This window comes from Condylura cristata, unplaced genomic scaffold (genome assembly GCF_000260355.1).
Source record: "Condylura cristata isolate star-nosed mole 26May11 unplaced genomic scaffold, ConCri1.0 scaffold00004, whole genome shotgun sequence".
NCBI lineage: Eukaryota > Metazoa > Chordata > Mammalia > Eulipotyphla > Talpidae > Condylura > Condylura cristata.
This window is the reverse complement of record NW_004567105.1, coordinates 12,195,848-12,221,327: the sequence shown is the minus strand read 5'-3', so window position 1 is coordinate 12,221,327 and position 25,480 is coordinate 12,195,848. Positions and strand designations below refer to the sequence as shown.

General features: G+C 36.1%; 1 protein-coding gene across 2 annotated transcripts; it reads left to right on the top strand.

Moving 5' to 3' along the window:
• The first annotated feature begins 4,792 nt into the window (after positions 1 to 4,792).
• ACTR6 (ARP6 actin-related protein 6 homolog (yeast)) lies at positions 4,793 to 20,681 on the top strand. 2 transcript variants are annotated; one of them, XM_004675768.2, is made up of 11 exons: positions 4,793 to 4,910; positions 6,431 to 6,548; positions 7,308 to 7,376; positions 8,114 to 8,237; positions 9,440 to 9,575; positions 9,663 to 9,719; positions 12,616 to 12,714; positions 12,806 to 12,884; positions 15,900 to 16,071; positions 18,300 to 18,438; positions 19,847 to 20,681. In XM_004675768.2, exons 1-11 carry the CDS (start codon positions 4,843 to 4,845, stop codon positions 19,974 to 19,976), a joined length of 1,191 nt encoding a protein of 396 aa, XP_004675825.1. In that variant the 5' UTR covers positions 4,793 to 4,842; the 3' UTR covers positions 19,977 to 20,681. The 2 variants fall into 2 exon arrangements, with proteins under 2 accessions (XP_004675825.1, XP_012590504.1); XM_012735050.1 differs by lacking the exon at positions 19,847 to 20,681 and adding an exon at positions 19,446 to 19,641.
• Positions 20,682 to 25,480: the final 4,799 nt, after the last annotated feature.

The window sequence follows — 25,480 nt, the reverse complement described above, 5'->3', positions numbered from 1 at the left end:
AGAAAATAATTATCTTTAACCTAAATTTGAGCATTTGTAAAATAGGCTAATAATATTAGCCTTACCCACCTTGCTAGGGTATTGTACCTAAAGAAAGAGTATGTAAATTTCACTTGAAATTGTTTGAAGAAGGAAGAAAGGTGTTGAGATTTTAGGGAGATCTGTTACTGTTCTCCACCTGTATGCCATCCAATTTCAAACCAACAGTTTTCACCGCTGAAAAATGTTGGAGTATCATTTAATAAGGTTAAAAACTGAGCTCTCACCCCTTGACAGCAGGAAGGTGTGGGAGGGTTGGATAAAGGATTGATACATTTGCTATGGGAATCAGGCCTTAAAAGACTGATCACTTTGACCATGAATGCGCAAGTAGAGCTAGAACACATTCTGTATCAAATTGTCAATAAGGGCTATATTCCCAGGACTGGCCCCTCCAGTCATGAAAAGTCCATAAAAATAGGTTGTAAAAGGGGAGTCCCAAATCCTTCTTTATGTGCAGACCTCTCCTATCTGGAGGGTTGTTTCTCTTAGCAGTGCATATAAATCCATCAGTTTCAATACATCCACCAGTCCTGTTCTCCATTCTGTCTCTGGTGAATTCTTTCACAGCTGCTCCTCACACTTACAACCCTATTCTTCCCCAACAAAATGGTCACCCAGTGATGTCTGAAAGAGTAAAAGAAAATTCACTGCCTCTGGATATAGCAGGAAGATGTGTGTGTGTGTGCACTTTACACATGATCACCTTTCAACTCTGTCATTAGAATGATTTCAAATGCTACCTCAGCATTGTGGATATTAAACTTAGGCAAGTTATTTATTCTCCCTCAGCCTCAAAATTTTATAAGATTATGCATGTAAAATACTCAACATCATAATGTAGGACTAGGCCTTAATAAGTGAGATTATTATCTTTAGGATTACTGAAAACAGAAATTGCTATGGAATGAGGAATAATTAAGGCTCATATTCCATCACAGATTTACAGCACAGTTATTATTTCAAAGATGAAATAACTTGATTTTGTGTGTTAAATAACTTATCCTAAATTCACACTTGGATTTGAAAGCAACTCTTTAGATTTTTGACTATGTGACTATAAGAAAAGTATTGAATTTCTGGAAACATATGGTACCATCTACTTTCAAGAGGCTGTTGTGTGGATTAACCAAGCTAATGAAGGTCAAGTATTGGAACCTCCCCTTTTCCTGGGGATCACCCTGTTAAACTAACAGACTGCCACACACAACTAAATAATAACTGTTATTATTCAATATGCACAGGAGGATGGATCAGGTAGGTGGACCATAATTGTTGAAAAAATGACAGAAGTCATGAACAATTATGAAAAGTTTCAAGCGTTTTATTATTTAATTATAAAAATATGATTTTCAAAGTATAACATGCTTGTTGTACAAATACGTCGTGAACATGCATCAAAGATTTGTTAACTCTTAATGCAAGAATCAACGAGCTGGGATATAAAGCTAGATTACTCATGATTTCAATAATCTTGTTGCATATATTCATTATGTATTTAGATCAAAGCCACACATTTTGAACTCTTAAATTATACAGTGGCAAAATATGTGTGTGTAGGAAAAGCAGTACTTACATGTTTGAGATTACTTGCTTTAAAAACAAGGGAAGGAAGGACCTCCCTGGTGGCGCAACACTGAGAAGCTAGCTGCAGCTTCTTCAGCTCTAGTTAAAACCCCAGTCAAGGTGACTCACATGGTACAGCAGACCTCTCCTGTCTCTAGCCTGCTGCTCCCCTAGGCAGGATCCTTGTCAGTCTGCGGGCTCTGCTCTCCACTCTGTCTCTGGTGAATCCTCTCACTGTCCCTCCACCCTGCACCTCTGGCCTGTACTTCAGTTCTGTATGCATAAATAAATGTCATTAAAAAAGCATGGGAAGGAAAGGCATGATATGCAGGTGAATAGAATCAGATTTTACTGAACAGTTTTTACTGATGCTGGTTTATACTGGTACATGAGAATAGTTGTGTGCACCTGTTCCCAAGTCTGTGTTTGGTGAATTCAGGATAGCTTGAAATCAGCCTTTTGTGGTGGTACTTACTCCACAGGAAATAGAAGCACTACAAACCAGGACTCACCCCCCCCCCCTTGGACATTTAGTTGTTACACATTTGCACCACACATTGTAAAATGGACATTATTTCATAGGCAATGCCAAGCCAAGGGAGACTTCTATGGCAAGGCAATTTGGGGAGGATGATCATATTTTTTATTTGGAAAAACATTTTGCTGATAGTTATATTGGCAGTATAGAGAGCATAGAAGGAAATGAGACTGGTGTAAGAAAGGGCATTAAGGGCAGTAGCATTATTTTAGCTAAAAGATAAAGTAGTTTCAATAAAGATGGAAGAAGGCCAAGAACAGAGTCCAAAAATTAAGTTTAGGGTAGGAGTTGAAGGTAACTGAGGTTTCTAGCTTGGGGCACTGGGTGGATCTTGGGATTCAGCTCTAACTGAGATAATAATTGAGCAAACAGTTTTAGAGATAAGGTTCAGTTTTGGATTTGTTGCTGTGAAGGTTATCTTGTAATATCTGGGTATAAACATCCTGGTTACAGTTGGGGAGTGGAAATTATGCTATATGATTTATCAGTGTTTAGTAATAATGGAAGCCAAGAATAAAAATGACCTTGATCTTGCAACATGTAAATAGCAAGGAAAGCAAAAAGAGAAGCTCAAATGAGAAAGAGCTTTTATTCAAGAGGAGCACCAAGGATTAAAGAGCAGATATTTAAAAAGGAGAGATGAAAAGAAATGATGGCTGGTGTGATGTAAGATTTGTAAAATATCCTTTACATTTGGAGTAAGTGTTCTTTTTTTTTTTTTAAAGATTTATTTATTTATTCATACAGAACTGGGGTACAGGCCAGAGATGCGGAGGGTGGGAGAGCCATCAGAGACAGAGTGGGGAGCAGAACAGGCAGACTGTCGAAGTACACTGCTGAGGGGAGCAGGGGGTGGGCCAGGAGAGATCTGCCCCGCCCTGCGGTCACCTCCGGGGCAGGTGGGAATCGAACTCATGCAGAAGTGGCTTACTGCTTCCTAGTTCTGTGCTTTAACCCGCTGTGCCACCAGGGAGGGCTCTGGAGTGTTCTTATCACACTAAACTTGGTGTTAGTTAGCTTTGGATATTCAATGAAATTTTGATACCAAGGGATATAGATACCAATGAATAGAGGGCCTGACTAGTGTGCTTCCTATACAAGTGATCATGTAAGAGACTGATGATGATGATGATGATGATGATGATGATAACTACTGCCAAGCACATAATTTTTATCACTTACTCTTTATAAACAATTCTGCAAAGAGGCAAACCTTTATTCCATTTTATTAAACTAAGGTTCAGTTGACTTACCTGGCTAAGCCATCTAATGACAAGATTTCTCCCAGGAATGTGAGTACAGGCATTGCATTCTTAGCCACACTATATCCTGGACTTCAACAATCGTGCCCATTTTGCAGAAATGTAATACTAGTTTAAAAAATGAATAACAAACCTCGGATGGACTAATTTTCACCAAGCCCCACTAAAATTTAACAAGTGACCTAATAGCAGTTTCAGCCTCATCTAAGTGTGGAATTAAGTCAATCAATCTCGAATTTTCTCATCAGTGTCAACAGGCTGATCCCCTAAGATCTCCACTGCCTTCCCTTAAAAAAGTAGCTATGTCAGAAATAATCTTTTTTTTTGTCTCATCCTCTGACTACAAAAATCTTTCTTTTTATAGAATTCCTAGATGGAGTGATGTCAACTAGATCTTTAAACTCAATTGGATACCTTTTAAAAAAAAGATATATTGTACATACAAGAACTGGGGTGTAGATCAGAGGTGGGGTGGGATGGGAGGATCCACTAAAACCACTACTGAGGGTGGTTTACTCCTGTGATGAGACAGGAGAGGTCTGCTACACCACATAAGTTAGCTCCCTGCCTGGGATACAAATAGTGGCTTGTGATTGCTTCAGAGAGCTGTGACTTAACCCATGCGCAACCAAGATGTCCCAATTTTTCTTTTTTTTTTTTGTCAATCCAAAAACATTAAATGCTTCCTATTAGTCATTGTTTTCTTCAGCCAAGGGTGCACAGCCATTCAGTTGCAGATTCTGGATTCCAATACAAAATTCATTCTCTAAGCCATTTAGACATATGGGAATTGGCTCAGGGTATTACAGGACTAATTAGGAAAAGTACCTTGGTTCAAGAAGTGTCACAGAGAGTGTATAAGATGTCAAGAAGACTTTAAGATGAGAAAAAGTATCCGGTCTGTCAAAAAAGCAAACGGGGAGAATATAAGCGCACGTGGAAAGGTCATACAATTCAGGGTGTTTGATTCCTACTATTGGCACGCAGGGGAGAGACTTCATCCAATTCCTTGCTGTATCTACGGTTTCGTACTTTATTCTTTAGAAAACGTCATCGTCTGAAAAAGACTATTGAACACACCACCAGCTGGTTCGCCTTTGGGTTTGGAAAAAACGTGCAGTTAACTTGTGAAGTAAAGGACAAATACACAGTGGGCGAAAAAGCACTTAACGGCTGCATCCATCACAATTTAGTGTATGTGCTGCCGATGCGAGCACAGGATCCCATCACAATTTAACGAGTCAGGCTGGGAAGCTCTAAGGGACTCCCGGGGACGAGTCGGAGCTCACGCAGGCTCTGGCTTCCGGCGTCCTCCGTTGCTAAGGGACACCGGAAACGCGCCCAAACGCTCTACCCTGGAAGACCATAGAGCGCCGGAAAAAGCGTGAGCAGAAGGGGGGTGGCAGGGAGCGCGACGGCGGCGTGGCTCCCGCTGAAATGACAACTCTTGTGTTGGACAACGGCGCCTACAACGCCAAGATCGGTTACAGCCATGAGAATGTTTCGTAAGTATTCGCGTCCTCCGCAGGCCTCGATCTCCACATACGCTTGTAGTTTAACGAGAGGCGCTTCAGATCAGGATATCCGGGGACGCTCGACGCCCCCGCGCGTCCCCCCTTGGGGGCGGTGGGGGAGGGGGCGGGATGCTCGTTTCGGAGCCGGCGCGTTGGATCGCGGTGTCGGAGTTAATTTTCTGCTACGCGGCCCGGAAGTAGGACGTGTATTTCGCTTCATAACAGGAAATTGCGCTAGAAAATAGTCTTCCGCAGAAGCGGTGTTTGACGGGTCCTTGGCGCTAAGGTCTCGATAATCGGGGATGCAGGGCTGCTTTTCCGTGGTGACGTGACTGCAGTACCACCAGATCCTCAAAGGACTTCATGATCCAAAAAAGTGTCGAAGCCAGGCTTAGTGACTGGAAGCTTTAAAGGCTTTTTAGCTAAGCCCTTTGAAGTGCTGTTTGCTCACCTGGTTGATAGTTAAGCAGACATACCACAGTGGCATGCACTAAGTGTATATTCGTGAATATGTATGTTCGAATAATCAGATTTAAAGTCATGCATTTCTTCTGGCATAATCAGAGGATTTCCACACACACCCCTTCCCCCTTCTCTTCTTTTTAAGCGAGGACAAACAACCTACTTGGGTATTTGAGTTGTTACTGCCTTCTGGAAAACAGTGGTGTTTCATTGTTCTTATCCTTTGACGCAGCAAGGGTCTGGAGTAAATTAGATGTGCGTGGTAAGAAGACAAAGTGCTCTATTTACAGATTTGATGTGGTAGCAAAACAAAAACCTATACCTTTAAGGGTTTTTGAAGATTACTTGGGAAAGATAAAAGGTTTATTATAAAACCTGTTACATACTGGAAACTTAAAAAAAAAAAAAGGCTTTTTTAAGTGGTCTAGCGATTAAGTGTTAACACTATGAAGCTACCTGCAGCCACTGCAGCCACTGGAGCACAAGTTCCATCCCAGGCCAGGGAGCTGACCCACAGGGTGCAGCAGACCTCTCCTGTCTTGCCTGCTGCTCACCATGAACAGTGTATTTCAGTAGATCCTGTTCTGCTTCCCACTCTGTCTCTGGGAATCCTCTCACCTCCACCCCCCACCTCTGAGCTTATACCCCAAGAGCTTATACCCCAAGAGCTTATACCCCAGCTCTTGTATTCATAAATCAATCAATCTTTATCAATAAATATATTGTTAAAAACTAAGTATTTAGGCCCTCCCTGGTGGCGCAGCGGGTTGAAGCACAGCACTGAGAAGCTTAAGCCACTTCCGCATGAGTTCGATTCCTGTCTGCCCCGAGGAGATCCACATGGCGAGGCAGACCTCTCCTGACCCGCCCACTGCTCCCCTCAGCAGTGTACTTCGTTGATCTGCCTGTTCTGCTCCCCACTCTGTCTCTGGTGAAGCCTCTCACCCTCCGCATCTCTGGCCTGTACCCCAATTCTGTATGAATAAATAAATCTTTAAAAAAAAAAACTAAGTATTTAAAGAATAATTATTTGTTTTTCTTTTTTATAGGGTTATTCCTAACTGTCAGTTTAGGTCAAAAACGGCACGTCTTAAAACTTTTACTGCTAACCAGATAGATGAAATAAAAGACCCATCTGGACTTTTTTATATTCTTCCTTTTCAGAAGGTAATGCAGTATGCCATTTCAAGCATTACAGATTATTTAAAAATGTATATGTAAGCTCATATATGAAAGTATTTTTAGATGAAAGTATTTTTAGATGTTTGAATTCTAAATAAAAATCTTATTAAAATGGAAAATTGAAATTAAGTTGTTCTGTTAAAAATAAACAATCATGGGGCCTCCATGGTGGCACAAGGGATTAAGTGTCAGCACTGTGAAGCTATCTGCAGCCACTGCAGCACAAGTTCAATCCCTGGCCTGGGAGCTGACCCACATGGTATAGCAGACAGACTGCAGCTGATTCCCCTGCTGCTCTCCTCAGCAGTGTATTACAGTAGATCTACCTGTTCTGTTCCCTACTTTGTCTTTAGTGAATCCTCTCAATACCCCCCATTTCTGTTCTCGTATGCATAAATAAATCTTAAAAAATAAACAGTCATGATTTCATTACTGATTATCAGTACAGAATCTGATTTATGTTAAAACTAAATGTAGTGAACACATTAAAGAAAAGTATGGAGAGGCATCTCTACATATTGGTTTGTCTTTTCAGCTCTTTTCATTTTGGTTACTTTAATTTGTAATTTTTTTTAACTTTTAAAAGGACAAAAACATCAATATAATTGATTTGAGGTAGAAACAGCTTTAGCCTGGTAAAAGTAACCTCATTAGAGAGAAATCAGTAATTTAAAATATATTAATCTGATTTTTAAATAAATTGTTCAAATATTCTGATAATTAAAATCTGTAAAAAATTTTTAGGGCTACTTGGTGAATTGGGATGTTCAAAGACAAGTTTGGGATTATCTCTTTGGAAAAGAAATGTATCAGGTAACAAATTGGAGTATGTATTAAATTTCTATTTCCATGTCTTATTCATATAAAAAATTAGAATTTATACTTTAAGATTTATAAACTTTAAAATGTTTCTAGTATTTTAGTTCACTTGACATAATGTTCCTAGCTTTGACTTTCTAAATAATAAATAAATGCTAATGAATATAATTTTGAAATGTAATTTCAGATTGAGAAGAGCTTGTATGAAATTTAAGATTAAAATTTCTTCAGATTTCTATTATCATTGGACTCACTCATTTTTATTTTCACAATAAGTATTTTACCTACGTATGAATATGTGACTTCTTACAACATGAAAATTTTATGCTTTAAAGTCTATAATGTGACTATATATAGTAAGGAAAGTTCAATATTTAATGCTTAACAAGTTATAGGAAAGAATTGTGTCAACATTCCTTACTCCTAAACTTCTCACCTTTTAACTTTTAAATGCAAAAATAACAGTACCTATACTTGTAGTTATATCATGCATAATTACCTTTAAATGATTTGAGAGTACTATTTTCTAAATGCTGCCATTTCAAGGGTTAATAACCCTTAATGTACTTAAAGTACATTGATTTTTGTAAACTCTCTGGTTTTAAATCCTAACTATGTCACTAATACCTGTACCCTAGGATTATTTTAAGGACTAAGTAAATTTGTTTGTATAATTAAAACATTTTTTATAACTACAAAGGTATGAACTATTTGGATTTTTTTCCTCCTAGGTTGATTTTTTAGATACTAACATTATTATCACAGAACCCTATTTTAACTTTACTTCAATTCAAGAATCAATGAATGAAATACTATTTGAAGAATACCAGTTTCAAGCAGTATTACGAGTAAATGGTGAGCTAAAATTTTGATTGAAATTGAATATGTGAATATGTATAAATAGGCTAGTACATAAACATATAAAATCCCAGAATATTGACATTCTTTTAGATTTGGAGGAAATAAAATAAGGAATTTAAAAACCAAGTGGGCCTTTGGAGATTATGTAGGCAGATCTTTTACCTCATATTTTTATTAATATACTTTTTCCTAATATTTCTAGTCATTGAAATATGATCATTCCTGAGTCATCTTTTCTATTGCTGATGTGTTTGCTATTATTATTATTATTGATTGAAATAATGTTAATAGCTCAGGCTGCCGATATGAGGGAAAATTGTAAACATCATCCAAAGACAAGTTTATTAAAGGTTAGAATTACATGACTCAAGAGTGAAAGTAATCAAATATTTAGTTTGCAGAATTTACATCAATATGAGCAATATAGTATAATCGTTAACAGCATAATCTTTTAGATAGTATTCTGAAGCAAGGATGATTTTGCTCATTGCGAGACATTAGGCAATGTTTGGCCACATGATTGGTTGTTTAACTGGTTGTTTTATTTCAATCAAAACTGGTTGGTATTGGCATCTACTTCCTAAAAGGCTGCTAAACATTTTACAATTCCAGCATTATCTCGCCCCAAAAGCATTAGTTTTGAGGATGAGAAACCTTGCTCTAGAGTTCCTCTACCTAGACTGTTACTTTCTAGTTGCATGACTTTGCACACACTATTTAAATCTTTGTGCCTCAGTTTATGCATCTGTAACGTAAGATTTTTGTGAGGCTTAAAACATACAAACTCAGTTTAGAATGGTACCCAGCAAATAATAAATCCCAGGAAAAATTAACTGATGTTAAAATAATTATTATAAGCCATGAAATGAATACTTTTATAAACTGATAACAAAGTTTAAAAACACCACAAAAGTGTGATTTTTAAAACTTAAACACTGCAAAGACTTTGTGAAAGAATTATGTTATCTTAAATTAACATTTCTTCTTACAAAGGAAAATGTTATCCAAGCAGTGGTGATTTAGATCCAGGAGCAGATCTGCCAGTTCTGCTCCCCACTCTGTCTCTGTTGAATCCTCTCAACCCCCACACTGCTCGCCTGTAACCCAGTTCTTGCAACATAAATAACTACATCTTTCAAAAACATTAACTATACTTTCATGTAATGGATTTTTTTTTCTTTCTTTTTTTCAAATAGCTGGGGCTCTCAGTGCACATAGGTATTTCCGAGATAATCCTTCCGAATTATGCTGTATCATTGTAGATAGTGGATACTCCTTTACACATATAGTTCCTTATTGTAGAAGTAAAAAGAAAAAGGAAGCAATTATTCGGTGAGTTGCATTTAATTTTCATGATGTTTCTTGGGATAAAACTGTGAAATGAATGATAACTGCATCAAGTTTGAATTTTCTTTTTAGGATAAATGTGGGAGGAAAACTCCTAACTAATCATCTAAAGGAGATCATATCGTACAGGTAATACTTAATTTGGATTCTTTGGGAGGATGGGGTGCTTGCAATGAACTTTTTAATGTAAAGTAACTTATTTTTAACTTTTTAAAAAAGATTTATTTGTGCATGCAAGAACTGGAGTGTAGGTCAGAGTTGTGGGAGGTGAGAGGATTCACCAAGAGTCAGAATGGGAAGCAAGAACAGGGAGATTTACTGAAATAGACTGCTAAGGGGTGTAGTGGGCAGGCCAGGAGAAGTCTGTGCCATGTGGATTGCTTCCTGGCTGGGGATTGAACTTATGCTACAATGGCTGGTGACAGCTTCAAAAATGCTGAAACTTTAGATCTTGCACTACCAAGGAGGGCCCTATTTTTAACTTTTATTTGTAACTTCAGTTGTGCAATTTTAAATTACTGCTTTAAAAATAGCATCATGTGGGTTTCCCTTGCAGTGCAGTGGGTTATCCTCAGCACTTTGAAGCTATCCGTAGCCACTGCAGTATGAGTTGACCCCAGCAAAGGAGGTGACCCAGATGGCACAGCAGGCATTTTCCTGTCTCTCCCACTGCTCCAATTAGCAGTGTAGTTCAGTATAATCACCTGTTCTACTCCTCACTTGTCTCTGGTGAATCCTTCACCCATGCCCTACACCCCCCACCTCTGGCCTATACTTCAGTTCTTCTATGCAAAAACAAAATTAAAAAAAAAAAAACCAGGAGATTAAGTATACATGAAAGGATAAAGTTTGGGGAAATTTTCAAAAAATTTTGCATCATGCATTAAGGCAAAATTCAAATGGATTTAAGACTTAAATGGAAAACTGTAATAAAATATTTAAATTGGAAAGCATAAAAACAGAAATATATTTATAGAAAAATAACACTATAATAGAAAAAATAAAAAATACTTTTCCTATATACAACTTTAAAACATAAATAAATAAACTTTAAGGGCCTCAGGATTAAGTCTTAGTGCTATCACTGCTACAGCCTGAGTTGGATCCCTGCCAGGGAGCTGACCCACATATGACACAGCAGACCTCTCCTGTCTCACCTGTTGTTCCCCTTAGCAGTAAATCCTCCTGTTCTGCTTCCCATTATTTCTCTGGTGAATCCTCTCACCTCCCCCGTCTCTGGCCTATACCCCAGTTCTTATTGGAGTAGGGGGTATAAACTTGACATTGAAGTGAAACATACATACAGAAAAATATACAAACCATGATTACAAAACTGAGTTTTCAAAAAGTGAACACACCCAAGAAATCAAAAGTTCAAGAGAAATATTACTACATCTTAATCCACCCTTCTGTTTCCTTCTAGCCTGGGAGACCAGTGAATTCAAACAGGGTAGATTTCACCAGCTTTTGTGTTGAAACTTGTTAAATTTTAAAACTTTATGTACATCAAAAGCTGTTGCAAACAAAACTTAAACATAAATCTGCAAAATAAACCTGAAACAAGTAGGATACAGATTTATCTTAAATATAATAAGAGCTCTTAAAGTTACTTACAGATAAAGGATATAAATGGGTAATTCTTAGACAGGGAAAAATGTTAAATGCCACAGTAATCACAGATTTAATTTAGTATGTATTTACTGAATGTTTATTTGGGAGCTTGGCATGGATGAATTAGTTAACAAAACAGATGGTAATTCCTCATAGTACTTCCTCATAGTACTTCCTAGTAGAACAAATGCTATTAAATTACCATTTTTACAACCCAAAGTAATAGAATTATTATCAAAAGATGATTTGGGCACTCTTACTTGCTACCAATCAAAGTGTAACTTGAAATTACTTTTCTGGTAAACAATTTGGCAGTATTACAAGGGACTAAAAGTATTTCTTATTCTGTGTCCTAGAACATGAATAAATAATGAGGCAGTCAGATATAGATCAGAATACCTATCTTTCATTGATTCTGATTCACATTGCAACCTCTGAAACTGGGATGACCCCTCCATTTGGTTGGCACCTTCCAATTATCATGCTTGAATTAGCATATTATCTTATCGTTTGTACAATAGTAATCCTTCGAGATGGTGAAATATGGTGTATACGTAAATGTTATTGCAAAAGCAGAAAGCATAAAGTGAAGAATTTTTTTTGACCATAGGGACTATCTAAACACTTTACAATATGTGATCACAGTTATTTACTTTTTAGAGCTCTGTTAAGTAGGTGATTTTATTACCTTACAAAGGTTGAAGAGGTTGAATTCCAAAGAAATAAAGTAACTTGAATGATAAGTTGTAGTTAAACCTAATCTGACTCCAAAGTCCATGTTTATAAATGCTCAAGTACCTTTCTTCCTTGACCTAAACTTCCAATATTAAGAACATTGATAAATCCATTTTATTAGATTCCTTCAACTGAATATTATAAGGGAGTAAAAAAAATCATATTTTTAAGGACTATGCAATAGCATAAGAAAATGTTCATGAGATGTTTAGTTTAAACCAAAAAATGTAAATATGTGGAGAAAAATATTCAAAGTAAACAGTCTCATATTTTTGCTTGTTTTTTAAGCATCTTTATATTATGCATTAAGTCCATGTTTTCTGTGACTCACATCAAGTATTAAGCATACCATATGCTAGGTGCTCTGTGCTGATTCATAATCCTTCTATATAATTGGAAAGAAAGTACAAAACAAAGTACAAGTAGTTAAGACCTTTAGCAATATTTCATTCAGTGTCTCAAATAAACTATGGCATCATGTTAATTAGAAAAAGCTTACCACTTAAGGTTTTTAATTCTTTGCAAATTGAAGCAGTCCTTAAGTAAGATATGGAAATGAGTATAAAATGAAAAATATTTTATACTCAAGAATTTAATACTACAAAAATCAGTTATGTGAAAATCTCTGCAAAAATATTTTCACTTTTCATTACAAATTTTATAATTTTTATTTGTGTAGGCAGCTACATGTCATGGATGAAACACATGTGATTAATCAGGTGAAAGAAGATGTATGTTATGTGTCTCAGGATTTTTACAGAGACATGGATATTGCAAAGTACGTATGATGGTAATCTAAGAGTTGGGAAGTCAGTCCTTAGGTAATCCTACAAAGTTAAAATATTTCATAAGTCTCTTTTGTTTCCCAGGTTGAAAGGAGAAGAAAACACAGTCATGATAGACTATGTTTTACCTGACTTCAGTACAATTAAAAAAGGCTTTTGTAAGGTAATTTAAAAATCCTCAATCTGGAGATAAACAGTGTCCTTACTTAATATCATGGTTGCTTTTATCTGTTTACTTAAGAATTACTTTAAATACAGTGTGAATTGGTTATTTGCCTGATTTGAACTAGGATTGACATAGTTGACCAAGGGTTGAATTTTATTCATATTTGTCCTAATAAAGCTGAAAAGGGCAAAATCCAATGTGCCAAGAACTTTATCTTGAATGCCAAAATAAAATAGTAATTAGGATTATTTGAAGACTTTAAACATAAATCTTAAGGAGAAAAAAAATCTCTTTTAAATGATTTAACTATGTCAGCTAGGTTTGAGAATCTTTTTCTTTTTTAAACACATAGTTAGTTCTTCCCTGCCCTGCATCTGACAGCCTATCTGCTTATTTGACAGTATCTGCTAAATTCAGCCGGTTTCTTCCTTCCCTTTCATAAGCCACATTTTCTCAAACCTTCACCTTATACCATGAGCCAATACAGGTGTGATTGTTCCCCCACCAGACCATTGTTTCACTCATCACCTTTGAAGAGAAAAAAAAAAGTAATCATAAGCTGCCTAAAGTTTGCAGTTCTTTTACTGGCCATTGACTTTGTAAGCAGAATCTGGTTATGAATTCAATATAGTCACCTTGTTACTTGTGTACTTTACTATATCGACTGAGACTGAACTTTTGCCAGGTGTTGGAATAGTTTATCTAGTGTTTATTTCCGAGCTAATGGTATAATCTTTACTTTGTCAATTAATGTTAAAAACCTTATACTTTCGGCCCTCCCTGGTGGCGCAGTGGGTTAAAGCACTGCACTAAGAAGTTGAAACCACTTCCGCATGAGTTCGATTCCCACCTGCCCCAGAGGTGACCACATGGTGTGGCAGACCTCTCCTGGCCCGCCCGCTGCTCCCCTCAGCAGTGTACTTAGTCGATCTGCCTGTTCTGCTCCCCACTGTGTCTCTGGTGAAGTCTTTCGCCACCCCTGAGTCTCTGGCCTGTACCCCACTTCTGTATGCACAAATAAATAAATTTAAAAAAAAAAACCTTATACTTTCCCACATGTTAAATACTTGTAGCTTAATAACTATTAAGATTTAGAAACTGTTTATATATGTATATTAGAATTAATCCTGAAATGTATTGAATTTAATACTTGATTAACTTTTCATTGTTATCAGATATACATGCAACAACTTTCAGAGTTGATAAATGTTTATGAAATTAGAAAAGTGATAATACTATGTAAAGTGAAAAAGAACTATATTTGAGAGACTTTAAACTTAAGATATTAAAACTTGGTTTTTGATAATTTATTCAATAATATTTTCAAATATTTGGGGAAAAACTGTTTCATTTTTTAGCACTGATGATGGTAGTAATAACAATGTCTGCAGTATTTTTGCAAGTTATAGGATCTGTGTGGTAACCATGGTTTATATTCACTAAAATAGCAACTGCTAGTCGCCCTTATAAATTATTTCATTTGTTTGTAGCTAAAATCTTTTTGAATTGTATTAGAAACAGGAACTACTTGTAGTTCCAGATTCAGAGACAACTTGTAGTTCCAAGTTACATATCAATGATTAATGATGAGAGCTAACATTAAACAAAGGTACTTAGTCCTGACTCTTTTCCTAGTTAGATATTTGAACCTGGGTAAGTCACACATGATTGTCTTCTGTAAAATCAGGCCTATGAACTAGACAGAAAAGTCTACTGAAATTTTCCATGTCTACATCTGACTCAGGTTATTTTAAGTATTGACAAAAATAGTTTTATCCTTTAACTCAAGTCAAATCACTTTCTAAATGAATATGCAGATTCACAGGATATAATTTCCATTCTGTTATGAAGAATAATGTTTATGAAGGAATAATATATTTCTGATTATTACTATGAATTTAATTATGTTAAAGTGATTCATAGTTCTCCTTATTTTTAGAGTATTGGAATATTATGCTTAGAATATTTTTTTATTTATTCAATATTATGCTTAGAATGATTTTTTCTAAGAACTTTTTAAAAAAAGACTATTTATGCATACAGAACTGGAGTACAGGCGAGAGGTGCAGGGGCAGTGAGAGGATTCACCAGAAACAGTGGGGAGCAGAACAGGCAGATCCATGAAGTACACTGCTGAGGGGAGCAGCAGGGAGACTGGAGAGGTCTGCTGGCCATGTGGTCACCTCCGGTGCCCGGGATTGAACGGGCACTGAGGCATCTGTGGCTCACTTGCAGTGCTGCGCTTTCACCCGTGCTCCACCAGGGAGGGCCGGGAACTGATTTTTGATAGGGATTGAAATTTGAAGATATGAAAGGGAAAAGGATTACCTTAATAATAGCACCCTGGTGTCCATTAAATAGCTAAGATGAGAGTGGATACAGACAGTGAAACATTTTCTGACATAAATGCTTTTTGCTTAAAGTATGCTCTTTATTCGCTAGAAACCAGAATCATCTGCTGTGACAGGCACAGGATAAAGTCAGATTCCTCTGTTTTCTTTCTGTTTTAAAATGTGTGTAGGGCCCTCCCTGGTGGGGCATGGGTTAGAACACAGCACTGCAAGCTAGCAGCAGCTACCCCTTCAGTGCGAGTTCCATCCCTGGCCCCAACTCCCAGGCTCCACATGGCGTGGCAGACCTCTCCTGACCGGCCCGCTGCTCCCCTCAGCAGTGTACTTCCTCGATCTGCCTGTTCTGCTCCCGGTTCTGTCTCTGGTGAAGCCTCTTACTGGCCCTGCACCTCTGACTTGTACCCCAGTTCTGTATGAATAAGTAAATATTAAGAAAGAAATTTGTGGAATAAGCTGTCATTTTGGGGGCGAGTAACTGTTAGAACCAGTTATCATTAATTTTTGTGGTTTATGCCACATAAAAGAGGGACTGTCATATTAGTTTATTTTTTGAGATTATTGAAACTTCCAAGGACATGATTAATAGATTAGTATTATGTATTACTAATTACTATTTGAGCTTGATAGTGTAGCTTAAATTTTTATCATGTTTTTCTTTAAGCCAAGGGAAGAGATGGTGTTAAGTGGAAAATATAAATCTGGGGAACAGATTCTTCGTCTGGCCAATGAGCGATTTGCTGTTCCAGAAATACTTTTTAATCCTTCTGATATAGGCATTCAAGAAATGGGAATTCCAGAAGCTATTGTCTATTCAATTCAGAATTTACCTGAAGGTAAGTTCAACAAAAATAAATAATATAAAAAATAAATAAAATAAAACTGAAGAGTAATGATATTTTTTCAAAAACTGTAAGACTTCTCTATAAACCCTAGAGAACTCATTTGTTCCTTTTAAATTATTTCAGCAAATGGCAAGTCTGTTATATTTGCAGAGATTAGCAGGTCCCACGATGTGCTTTAATCTTATAAACTTTATATAGGAAAAGTCATTATGACCTGTTTAAGTTTCAAGAAACTCACCCCTCCCTCCACGAGTATTAAAATTGCCATATACATTTCAGAAGTTTTATTTAACTCAGAATAGGAACTTATAATTAATTTAAAGATTTACTTTTTAAAATTTATGCATACAAGACCTGGGGTACAGGCCAGAGGTGCAGAGGGGTGAGAGGATTGACCAGAGACAGAGTAGGGAGCAGAACAGGCAGATCCACAAAGTACACAGCTGAGGGGAGCAGTGGGCGGGTCAGGAGAGGTCTGCTGCACCATGTGGGTCAGCTCAGGCCTGACCTTAGTGATAGCATAATACTGCTAAAACCTAACCCTCATGCCACCAGGGGAGCACCAGGAATTTATTGTTTAACTGTGTAATTATTTTTGTTGATGGGATTGTTTACTTTTTTTTGTTATAATTGGATTTTGTTATAATTTTTTTTGTTATAATTGGATTTGTTATAATTGGATATCTAGGAAGTTATTTCAATTGAATTGAAGTAAGGTGTTTTATAGTGAATCTAGGTTCTCCTGAATCTTTAATGCTCTGAAACTTACATCATTACATCTTATTTCTTAGTTCATAAGGAACAGCCTTTGGAGAAAATCTAGTACATGCAGTGTATCTTACAGTACATGCAGTGTCTTGTCCTACGTTTAAAAAAATAAAAGAATGAAAAATAAATAATAAATCTTTTAAAAGAAAACCACATAATGTCATCACCTGAATTCTTAAGTACTTTCATATTAATATTTCAAAACTAATTTTTTTACACAAGTTTGTTGTCATGAGTTATATAACATTTTGTTCTACACTGTTTTAATGTGCCATGAGACTCAATGTCAATAGAAAGGAACTCCTATTTTGTGAACAGAAGCAATTAGCTAGGATGGCTAGGACCTATTAGCTAGCTTTCCCTGTGGTTCCTAGGCTTTTAATACTGGCTAACCTTATGGCACTATTGTTTTCCATCATGTAACTTTAATGAAGTAGAACAGGGCACTCCTTAATGGTGCAGTGGATTAAATTGCAGCACTATGAATCTACTCGCAGCTACTGCAGCATGAGTTCGATCCCTGGCTGGGTGGTGACCCACATGGTGTGGCAGACCTCTCATCTGACCTGCTGCTCTCCTCAGCAGTGTATTTTGGTAGATCTGCCTGTTCTGTTCCCCACTCTGTCTCTGAATCCTCTCACCTCTGCACCTCTGGCCTCTACCCTAATTTTTGTATGCATAAATAAATCTTTAAAAAATGAGGTAGAACATAAGCTTGTTTATTTCAACATTATTGACTGTTATGTCGTTTTCACGTCACATGTCAGTACTAGCAAGAAATGTCTCACTGGATAATGTGAACATTTGGACTTCCAAGCTAAAATGTCACAAAGGACCTGCTTTCTTCCTTACACTTACTGACAATCTCAAGCTCTACAGTAAGAACCCCTCCATTTTAAGTAGGATAATTATAATTATTAAACATCTGGTACTAGAATGTTAACTTGGTTATCATGTATAGCTTGCATGTATATAGGAAGTATCCAATAGTGCAACTCTTCCATCTTTCAAATATTTAATTATTTTCTTATTGAGGTAACATTGGTTTACAACACTGAATATGAATCAGAGTATAGGATCACACCCCTTTTGCTATGACCACACCGCACCCACAGTGCTCCGTCATGGTTTGTTGGGTCCCCTTTACACTTTCTCTCTACCCTTCCCTTTCACCTCTCGTAGCCTCAATTCTATAGTCAAATGTCTAGTCCACCCTTTCATCTTAGCCTTTCTTTGAAAGTGTGCTTGACTGTTTTTACTTGTATATAATCTCATTATATTATCTTATAAATTACAACTTATTTGATTATAAAAACAATCTTATATGGTTTTTCAAATGGTAACTGTGATCCCTAATTGCTTGCATGTAAGCGCTCACTCCCATCTTCCCAGAAAGATAAGATTTTCTAATGCCTTCTTCTCTCTTTTCTCCTTTTTTTTTTCTTTTAAAGAAATGCAGCCACATTTTTTTAAGAACATCGTTTTGACAGGAGGAAATTCCCTTTTCCCAGGATTTAGGGATCGGGTTTATTCAGAAGTTCGATGTCTCACTCCAACAGATTATGAGGTTTCTGTTGTGCTGCCTGAAAAGTAAGTGTTGGCTTATCTAGAAATACATCATGGAAGTCATTTATAAAGTGGTCTAGTGCTGGTTCAAAGCAAGTTCCACTGCTGTGGGTGGTGTATTTCTCCTGTTGAAGAGTCATTTTCCTTTGCTCAAAAATTAAAATGATAAACCTTCCAATACAATGAATTAAATGGAGATGAAGTGTGTACAGTGCCAGACATAATGGTTGGCACATAATGGGTGTTCGTTAATATATATGATCACTTCCCTATAGTTAGTCACTCCTTATTCCTAAGACATATTTATAGTTGAAGTAACCAGGTTATACTTTCTTTATCTGAGATACATCATTACTTCACAGTTTCACATTAAGATATTGAAGAATTAAACCATTAAGCTGTACTTTTTTTTTAATATATCGAAAACTCATGGCTACCTTCTATCCTGTTTTAAGAGGAAAAGCAGGTATCATTTCATTTAGTTCTAAAAATTAAAGCTGTAAGGAAGGCTTACAGATCATTCTGTTTAGTATTTTTTACTTTGTAAATTAAAAAGCAAAACTTCATGACTTGGCAGAGGCCTTACAGTGCATAATAGCAGTGACCAGACTAAAATCCAGTTTTTCCCTTGTGTTAGCAGCTCGTAACAAGTATACATACAAGAAACACTCCATTTCCCAGTCTTTAGAGGCAGAGTTGAAAACAAGATGCCACATGCCTGACTCTTAATTCTAGCTTTAATTTAAAACTAACATAGAATTCTTCAAAATCAGTAGTTATGAAATAGAAGACTTTTTAATCCAACCACTTTCATGATCATAAAAGAATAAACCACTATTAGTCGTGGGAATGATTTTTATGAGCATTAATGTTTATGTACCCTTTAGCATATATAGCATTAGATTTTTTTTCTGTATTTAATAAAATGCAAATCATGGACACTTTGCAGGCCAGGGGACCCACAGAAATAGTCTCGATTCCTTCAGTTAATGAATTTTTATTGTACATCTACTGTTTCTTTTTCTCAAAAGGTAGACTCAACCTGACCTCACTTTCCAAATCTGTAAAATAGTTACTTATTGGTTTTCTGTGCGAACTGATGGGATTCCTATCCTTGTCACATACAGAATTTAGACTCAGTTATTTTTTATTCTTTTGGGCATTTTTGATCCTTTATTTATATTCTTATTTTTTAGTAGATAAAGAGGAGCCATCAATTTAGGGCACTGGGAAAAAAATAAACATTTAATTGTAGTAAGGTTACTTTTCTGAGTTTGTTTTACACCTATGATGCTTATGCTTATTTCATTCTTTAAATGATTTCTTGTTAAACTAAGTTTAATTGAGATTGTCAATAGTTTAGTTCCTAATTTGTTCTTCTAGAATTTTGCTTCTATAAAACCGTCTGCATTTATTTTACCTTTATTTTTAGCCCGATTACTTATGCTTGGGAAGGTGGAAAATTGATATCCGAGAATGATGATTTTGAAGATATGGTGGTGACAAGAGAAGATTATGAAGAAAATGGACATAGTGTCTGTGAAGAGAAATTTGATATTTAAGAAACATTTCTGAATGAAAGCTTTGTCTAGTTGTGACTACAAGATTTATTTTTAGTGTTCTTTCCAAAGGAGATACCTGTGTTACTTCTTAAGATAAAGATTTGGGCTTATGTAAGTACTTTGATGTATGGCTAATTTTCAGAGGTTTCTCAGCCTTTAATTATAACTCAGCTCATTATTTTCATTCAGGAGCTAGACTACTGTACAGAGCTGTTATTTCTGAGAGGATAATGTTTCATTCTAAGATGAAAGAGTGAAATGCATTTCAGTTTAATTCTTTATAGTTGAAACATAAATTTAACTGTCACTGGCCATTTGTATTCAGTAGTTTTTTGTGACTGTGACTAGGAGTTGACCAAAATCCAAAATGTTTTTAAGGTTGATATAATTTTTCACTCTTGTAGAACTTTTTTTTTTTAAACGTCATTTTTATTTATATATACTAAAGTTGGGAAGGCTAGCCTTATGTATGTTAAATATTTGTTTTTTACTTAAGCTTGAAAAGGTGGAGACTAAATTTATTTGTTTCTGTGTTGGCAGAAATGTGTTATTTCACTCAAACAATAATGTAAGTGCTTGTTAAAATGTTCATATTTGGACTATATAAAAGTTTGTAAACCAAATTAACACTTGTAGCATGAGTTTTTTTTAATTAAGCCTATGTTTTGTACAAATTTCTTTTTATCCTAATAAATGGTATACTATTTTTTGATATGTTATATACTCTGCTGAGAATGTGTGTATTTACATCCTTAGTATATTTGGCATATTTACTATTGCAAGCTAATTATGCAGTGTGGGCTCAAAATTCTTACTTTTGACACAAAAATTCACTTCTGAATTAATTTTTTTTTAATCTTACATCAAAGCTCTCATCCATTTCAACGTCTACATCACTTTTAAAAGTCTTTTGCTACAGATGTTTTAATGTTATATGGTGAGTTGATTCAGAGAAAACATTTGACATTAGCTCTAGATAAAACTGTTGAGGTAGTGTATTAACTGTATCCATGGCTTAGGGGCAATATTGATGATAGTAATTTGAGATTCACCAGAAGCTGAGAAAGAACTTAGCCACTTCAGAGTTTATCCTTTGTCATTGCAAACTGCATTCATGAAATAACATGTTCTAGTCGCCAGCTGGGGAAAAGCGTTGATGAATCTAAAATAGTAGGTGAAAGTTTGGTGTGGAAGGGGAGAAAACTCTGATTTTAAAGTATTAAGAGTTGTGTCCCTTCGCAGGTGATGTCGCCTTTTCACGCTGTCTTTTTCACATGCTACAATCAAAATCACTGACACCATCCTCAAGGGGTTGTGGTCACCTTTTGGCAAAGTGGCAGAATATCCTCCCGGTGGGACCGAGGAAGTGCATCTGTGCCCTGTGCTACATGTTCGTGGGCTTTCAATCACTTTTCTATCAGTATCTCTGTTTTGAATTCTCAGACTTGACTGAAATTGCCTTATATAACAAGAGGATCCAGTTCATCTACTTTTCTGCCTGTCCTTATCCTTTAAACACTCAAGGGGAGAGAGGAGGGACGTCACTGAGATCAGGAAGGAATGCACAGGGAGCACTTCAGTGACATATTTGCAACATTTCTCAAGCTGAGGGATGGACACGGGGGTGTTCTTATATCAGAATCTACATGTTTATGTGCATGAAACAGCTCTTACCATATTTTTATGGATTAAATCCTTAAGTGATTCTAGCAAAAAAAAGATGCTAGTGATGAGTAAATGTGGAGGAATTTATATAAAGATGGGAAACAGGATTAGATTCTTAGAGAAAAAAGAAAGCCCATCGTGTATATAAGGGCAGGAGAAAACTATCAACAAGATACGACAACTGGAGAGAGGCCTTTTGATGAGTTTTCACACAGGACACAAAACCCTCACATGTGGCCCATTAGATACTCATTTCTTTCCTACAGCTTCTTGCTCCCAGGTTTCTTACCTTGTAGTTCTTGAGTCTCTAATCCTCTGGTCTAACTATTACCTATCATCTCCAGCCACATCTTCATGCAAAACGAACCACCACAATGCCGTTTTTGGTTCTGCGTCCTTGGATCATTTCCTTTCTTTGCTGCAGGTCAGACAAGCACAGCAACACACCACTGTCAAGTGAGCGTGGGAAACACATGATTGGGCCAGGACTGGAAAAATCTCTCATGCTACATCTATGACCCCACAGTGGTTTCCTAATGTAAAAGAGAAAAAAGTCAAACCTGGTTTACAGATGGTTCTGGCATCTGTCAAGTGTTGAATTACACCTATAATAAATCAAGTTGTCAAACAGTATCTTGGTCACAGGATCAAGGGATAGAGCTGGGAATATAAAACCCACTTTTTGGTTTTTATGTTCATAAATCTAACACACAAGGATTTGCATAATAAAAGCACTCCCAAATCTACTTGTAGAGAGTATAGAAGGTTAAGATTTTTTAAAAATGGTCACAAGCATTGCTTTCTGTGTTGCACACTTTTATAAAATATAAAATATATGTATATTAAATAGGAGAAAAGGTTTGTCTTCACATTTGTTTTGAATGAGAAAAATTTTATTGAGTTGATAGTGTCTGATAATGTGAATAATCTGTGAAGTTTCAGAATCTCAAGCATCATAAATTACTTCTAATTCTCCTGGAAATTCAATGAAAAAATCTACCAAGAGGTAAGTGCTTACATGATTGGAGTTAGATTTTATTTTTACAGGAAAAATTCTTGGCACATAAACTCCCCAAAAAAGTTTCACTTAAAACTGAATGGCAATATCCATGGGAATTCTTTTTAAGCATAATAACTGTAATTTATGGAGCTGTCACTAGGTGGAGTGGCATACTCAATTAGGAATTTTTTTCAGGATTTAATGTCTCAGCACCTTCAAAAACCATCTAGTAATAGTCAATTTTTCTCTGTAAACAAGTTATTGTATATGTTTTGCTCAAAGTAAACTCCAGTAAGGACTGTCCTTAAATAAGTTATAGGGATGTCATTTAATAATAAAACATTTAATAGAGGTTGATAATTTCCAGTTATTTCTCTAAGTTATATTTTGCCTTATTCTAAAGTAGTGCATTGTTAGTATCCCTTTTGAACCCAAGTGGGTCAAAGCCACCCTCTCAAGTCTTCTGCTAAGAATATATTAATTTGTTTCCCAATTCTAAAAATGAACACATAGGTACTAGGGCAGTTACACCTTCTAGTGCTGTAGAATTGATTTGCTTTGCTTTAAATAGGCAGGAACTTAGAATTCAGTTAGCTTAATGAATTTACTTTAAAATTTTTTAATATTTATTTTTATTTATGCATACAAGAACAGGGTTGTGTAAGCCAGAAGTGCAGGGGCTGACCACTCACCAGAAACAGACTGGGGAGCAAAACAGGCAGATCTACTGGGATTCACTGCTAAGGGGAGCAGTGGGGGAAACAGAAGAGGTCTTCGGATCCCTCCCAGGCCAGGGATCAAACTTTTGTGGCAGTGGCTGATGATAGCTTGATAGCACTGAAACTTTAACCCCTGAGTCACGAGGAAGGCCCTGAATGTGCTTATTTTAACATCTGCATGATCAGACTAAAAGTTTGTCCCCAAAAAGCAAAACTTAAGGGAAGAAAAAAAATATATATGCATTTATCTAGTGAAAGCTTTGGATCCTCTCCCTAGAAGAGTGTCATAAGCACACATACACAAAAAACCACACAATTTCAGAAAATTCACTAATTTTGACCCTCTGAAAAGTTGAGAACTTTATCTTTAAGCATTCAAACTCAAGACAATTAAGACAAGTGATACAGTTTTCCAACAGTAAGAAACTGATGACATTAATTCAGCTAGTTGAATAAATAATAGTTAATATCAATAATAGTTAATTAGAAGATCAAAGTGAGGATTCAAACCCCAAAAGCAATTCAGTAGATTTTACTCTCTGAGAACAGTTCCAAGGATCATAAATTTAGTTTACATAGACAGGAACATTGAATCATTGACATTAAAGACATTTTTTATCTATATATTCAAAAGAGCAGGTTTATTACAAAAAGGGAAGCCAAGGAGATTTGCACAGACAGAAATTGGCAGAAAGAGCTACCCCTGAAAGGGACAGGGTTCAAGACAGGCCTCCATGGTCACAGTGCTGCCTCTGCTGCTTTGCAAAGGGAGGTTGCTGAAGAGGGACATTTACATGGTCACAGGCAGGCAGGGCAGCCGCTGAGACATAATCATTCTTTACAAGAGATCTGACTCTAAGTTACTTAAAGGTATGTTAGTGCTATCTATGTGTGGAGGGAGATAATGCTGGGATTTAATCTCTTTCTGTCTAAAGAATGCATGGTGGAAATGGAAAAGCTCAGTGCCCATAGTCTAAATCTTTATCGAGCTGGTTGGTCCTTAGTAGATGCTGAAAAGGCTGGCTTTCTCACAGGCAGCATAACTGTTTCACAGACTTTAAGTCATGCTCTCTTTGGTAGGGGAGTGATTCCAAGAACATTTTACAGTATGTTTATAGACTCAATACTTTTTTTGTTCAAGTACTTATGTTCTGAGTTTCTTTTTCCCTGTGATGAAAGCATAAGACCATAAAAGACTTTTTCTGTGACTGCCAAGAGGGAATGACTATAACCTATGCCAAATTAGGAGAATGTCACAATGTGAACCAAACACCTTAAAAACAGAGAAAAGGTAGAAAATCATAAAATACTATATAACAAATAATTGAGAAAATAAAATCATAGCTTTAGATATTTATGAATTTAAAATTTGTGACTTTTAAAAATTTCCATTTTGTGTTGACCTAGATGATTCATAGTGTTTAAGTCACAGTACCCCAAGAGGGTAACTTAAAAATATTATACACTTAACCCTTCAACAAAAGGAGTCTGGACTGTAGGGCCCACTTATACATAAATTTTTTCCTCAATTAATTTAAAAATCACTGCAATCATTGATTTTTCTTTATTACCAATACTTGCTATCATTATACCTATAAATTAATAGGAATTTTTCATCTTTTCACTTTTGATGTCTAGTGTTAATGATATGTGTAGTATCTAATATAGAATTTTGTACATATAAAACTATTGATGTTGATACCGACAGACAGATAATTCATCTTGTAAAGGGAAGATGTAAACTTAGGGTATCAATAAATATGGACAGTTCTGTAAATGTATTTTCCCTTTCTTATGATTTTCTCAGAAACATTTTCTTTTCTCTAGCTTCCTTTAAGATACAGTACATAATACATATAGTATAAAAATATGTGCTTATTGACTATATTATTAATGAGGCTTGCAGTCAATAGCAAGCTATTAAGTTTGGGAGAGTCAGAAGTTATATGTGAACTCTATTGCATGGGGGGCGGTCAACACCTTTAGTCTTTGTGCTATTCAAGGGTCAACTGTATTAAAGTGTGTGCATGTTTTCTTTAGAGAACTAGTGCATGAAATACTCCTTTTCTGTGGGGAGAAATGTCTTAAGAAAATTATCAGATCTCCAATATAGCACCACA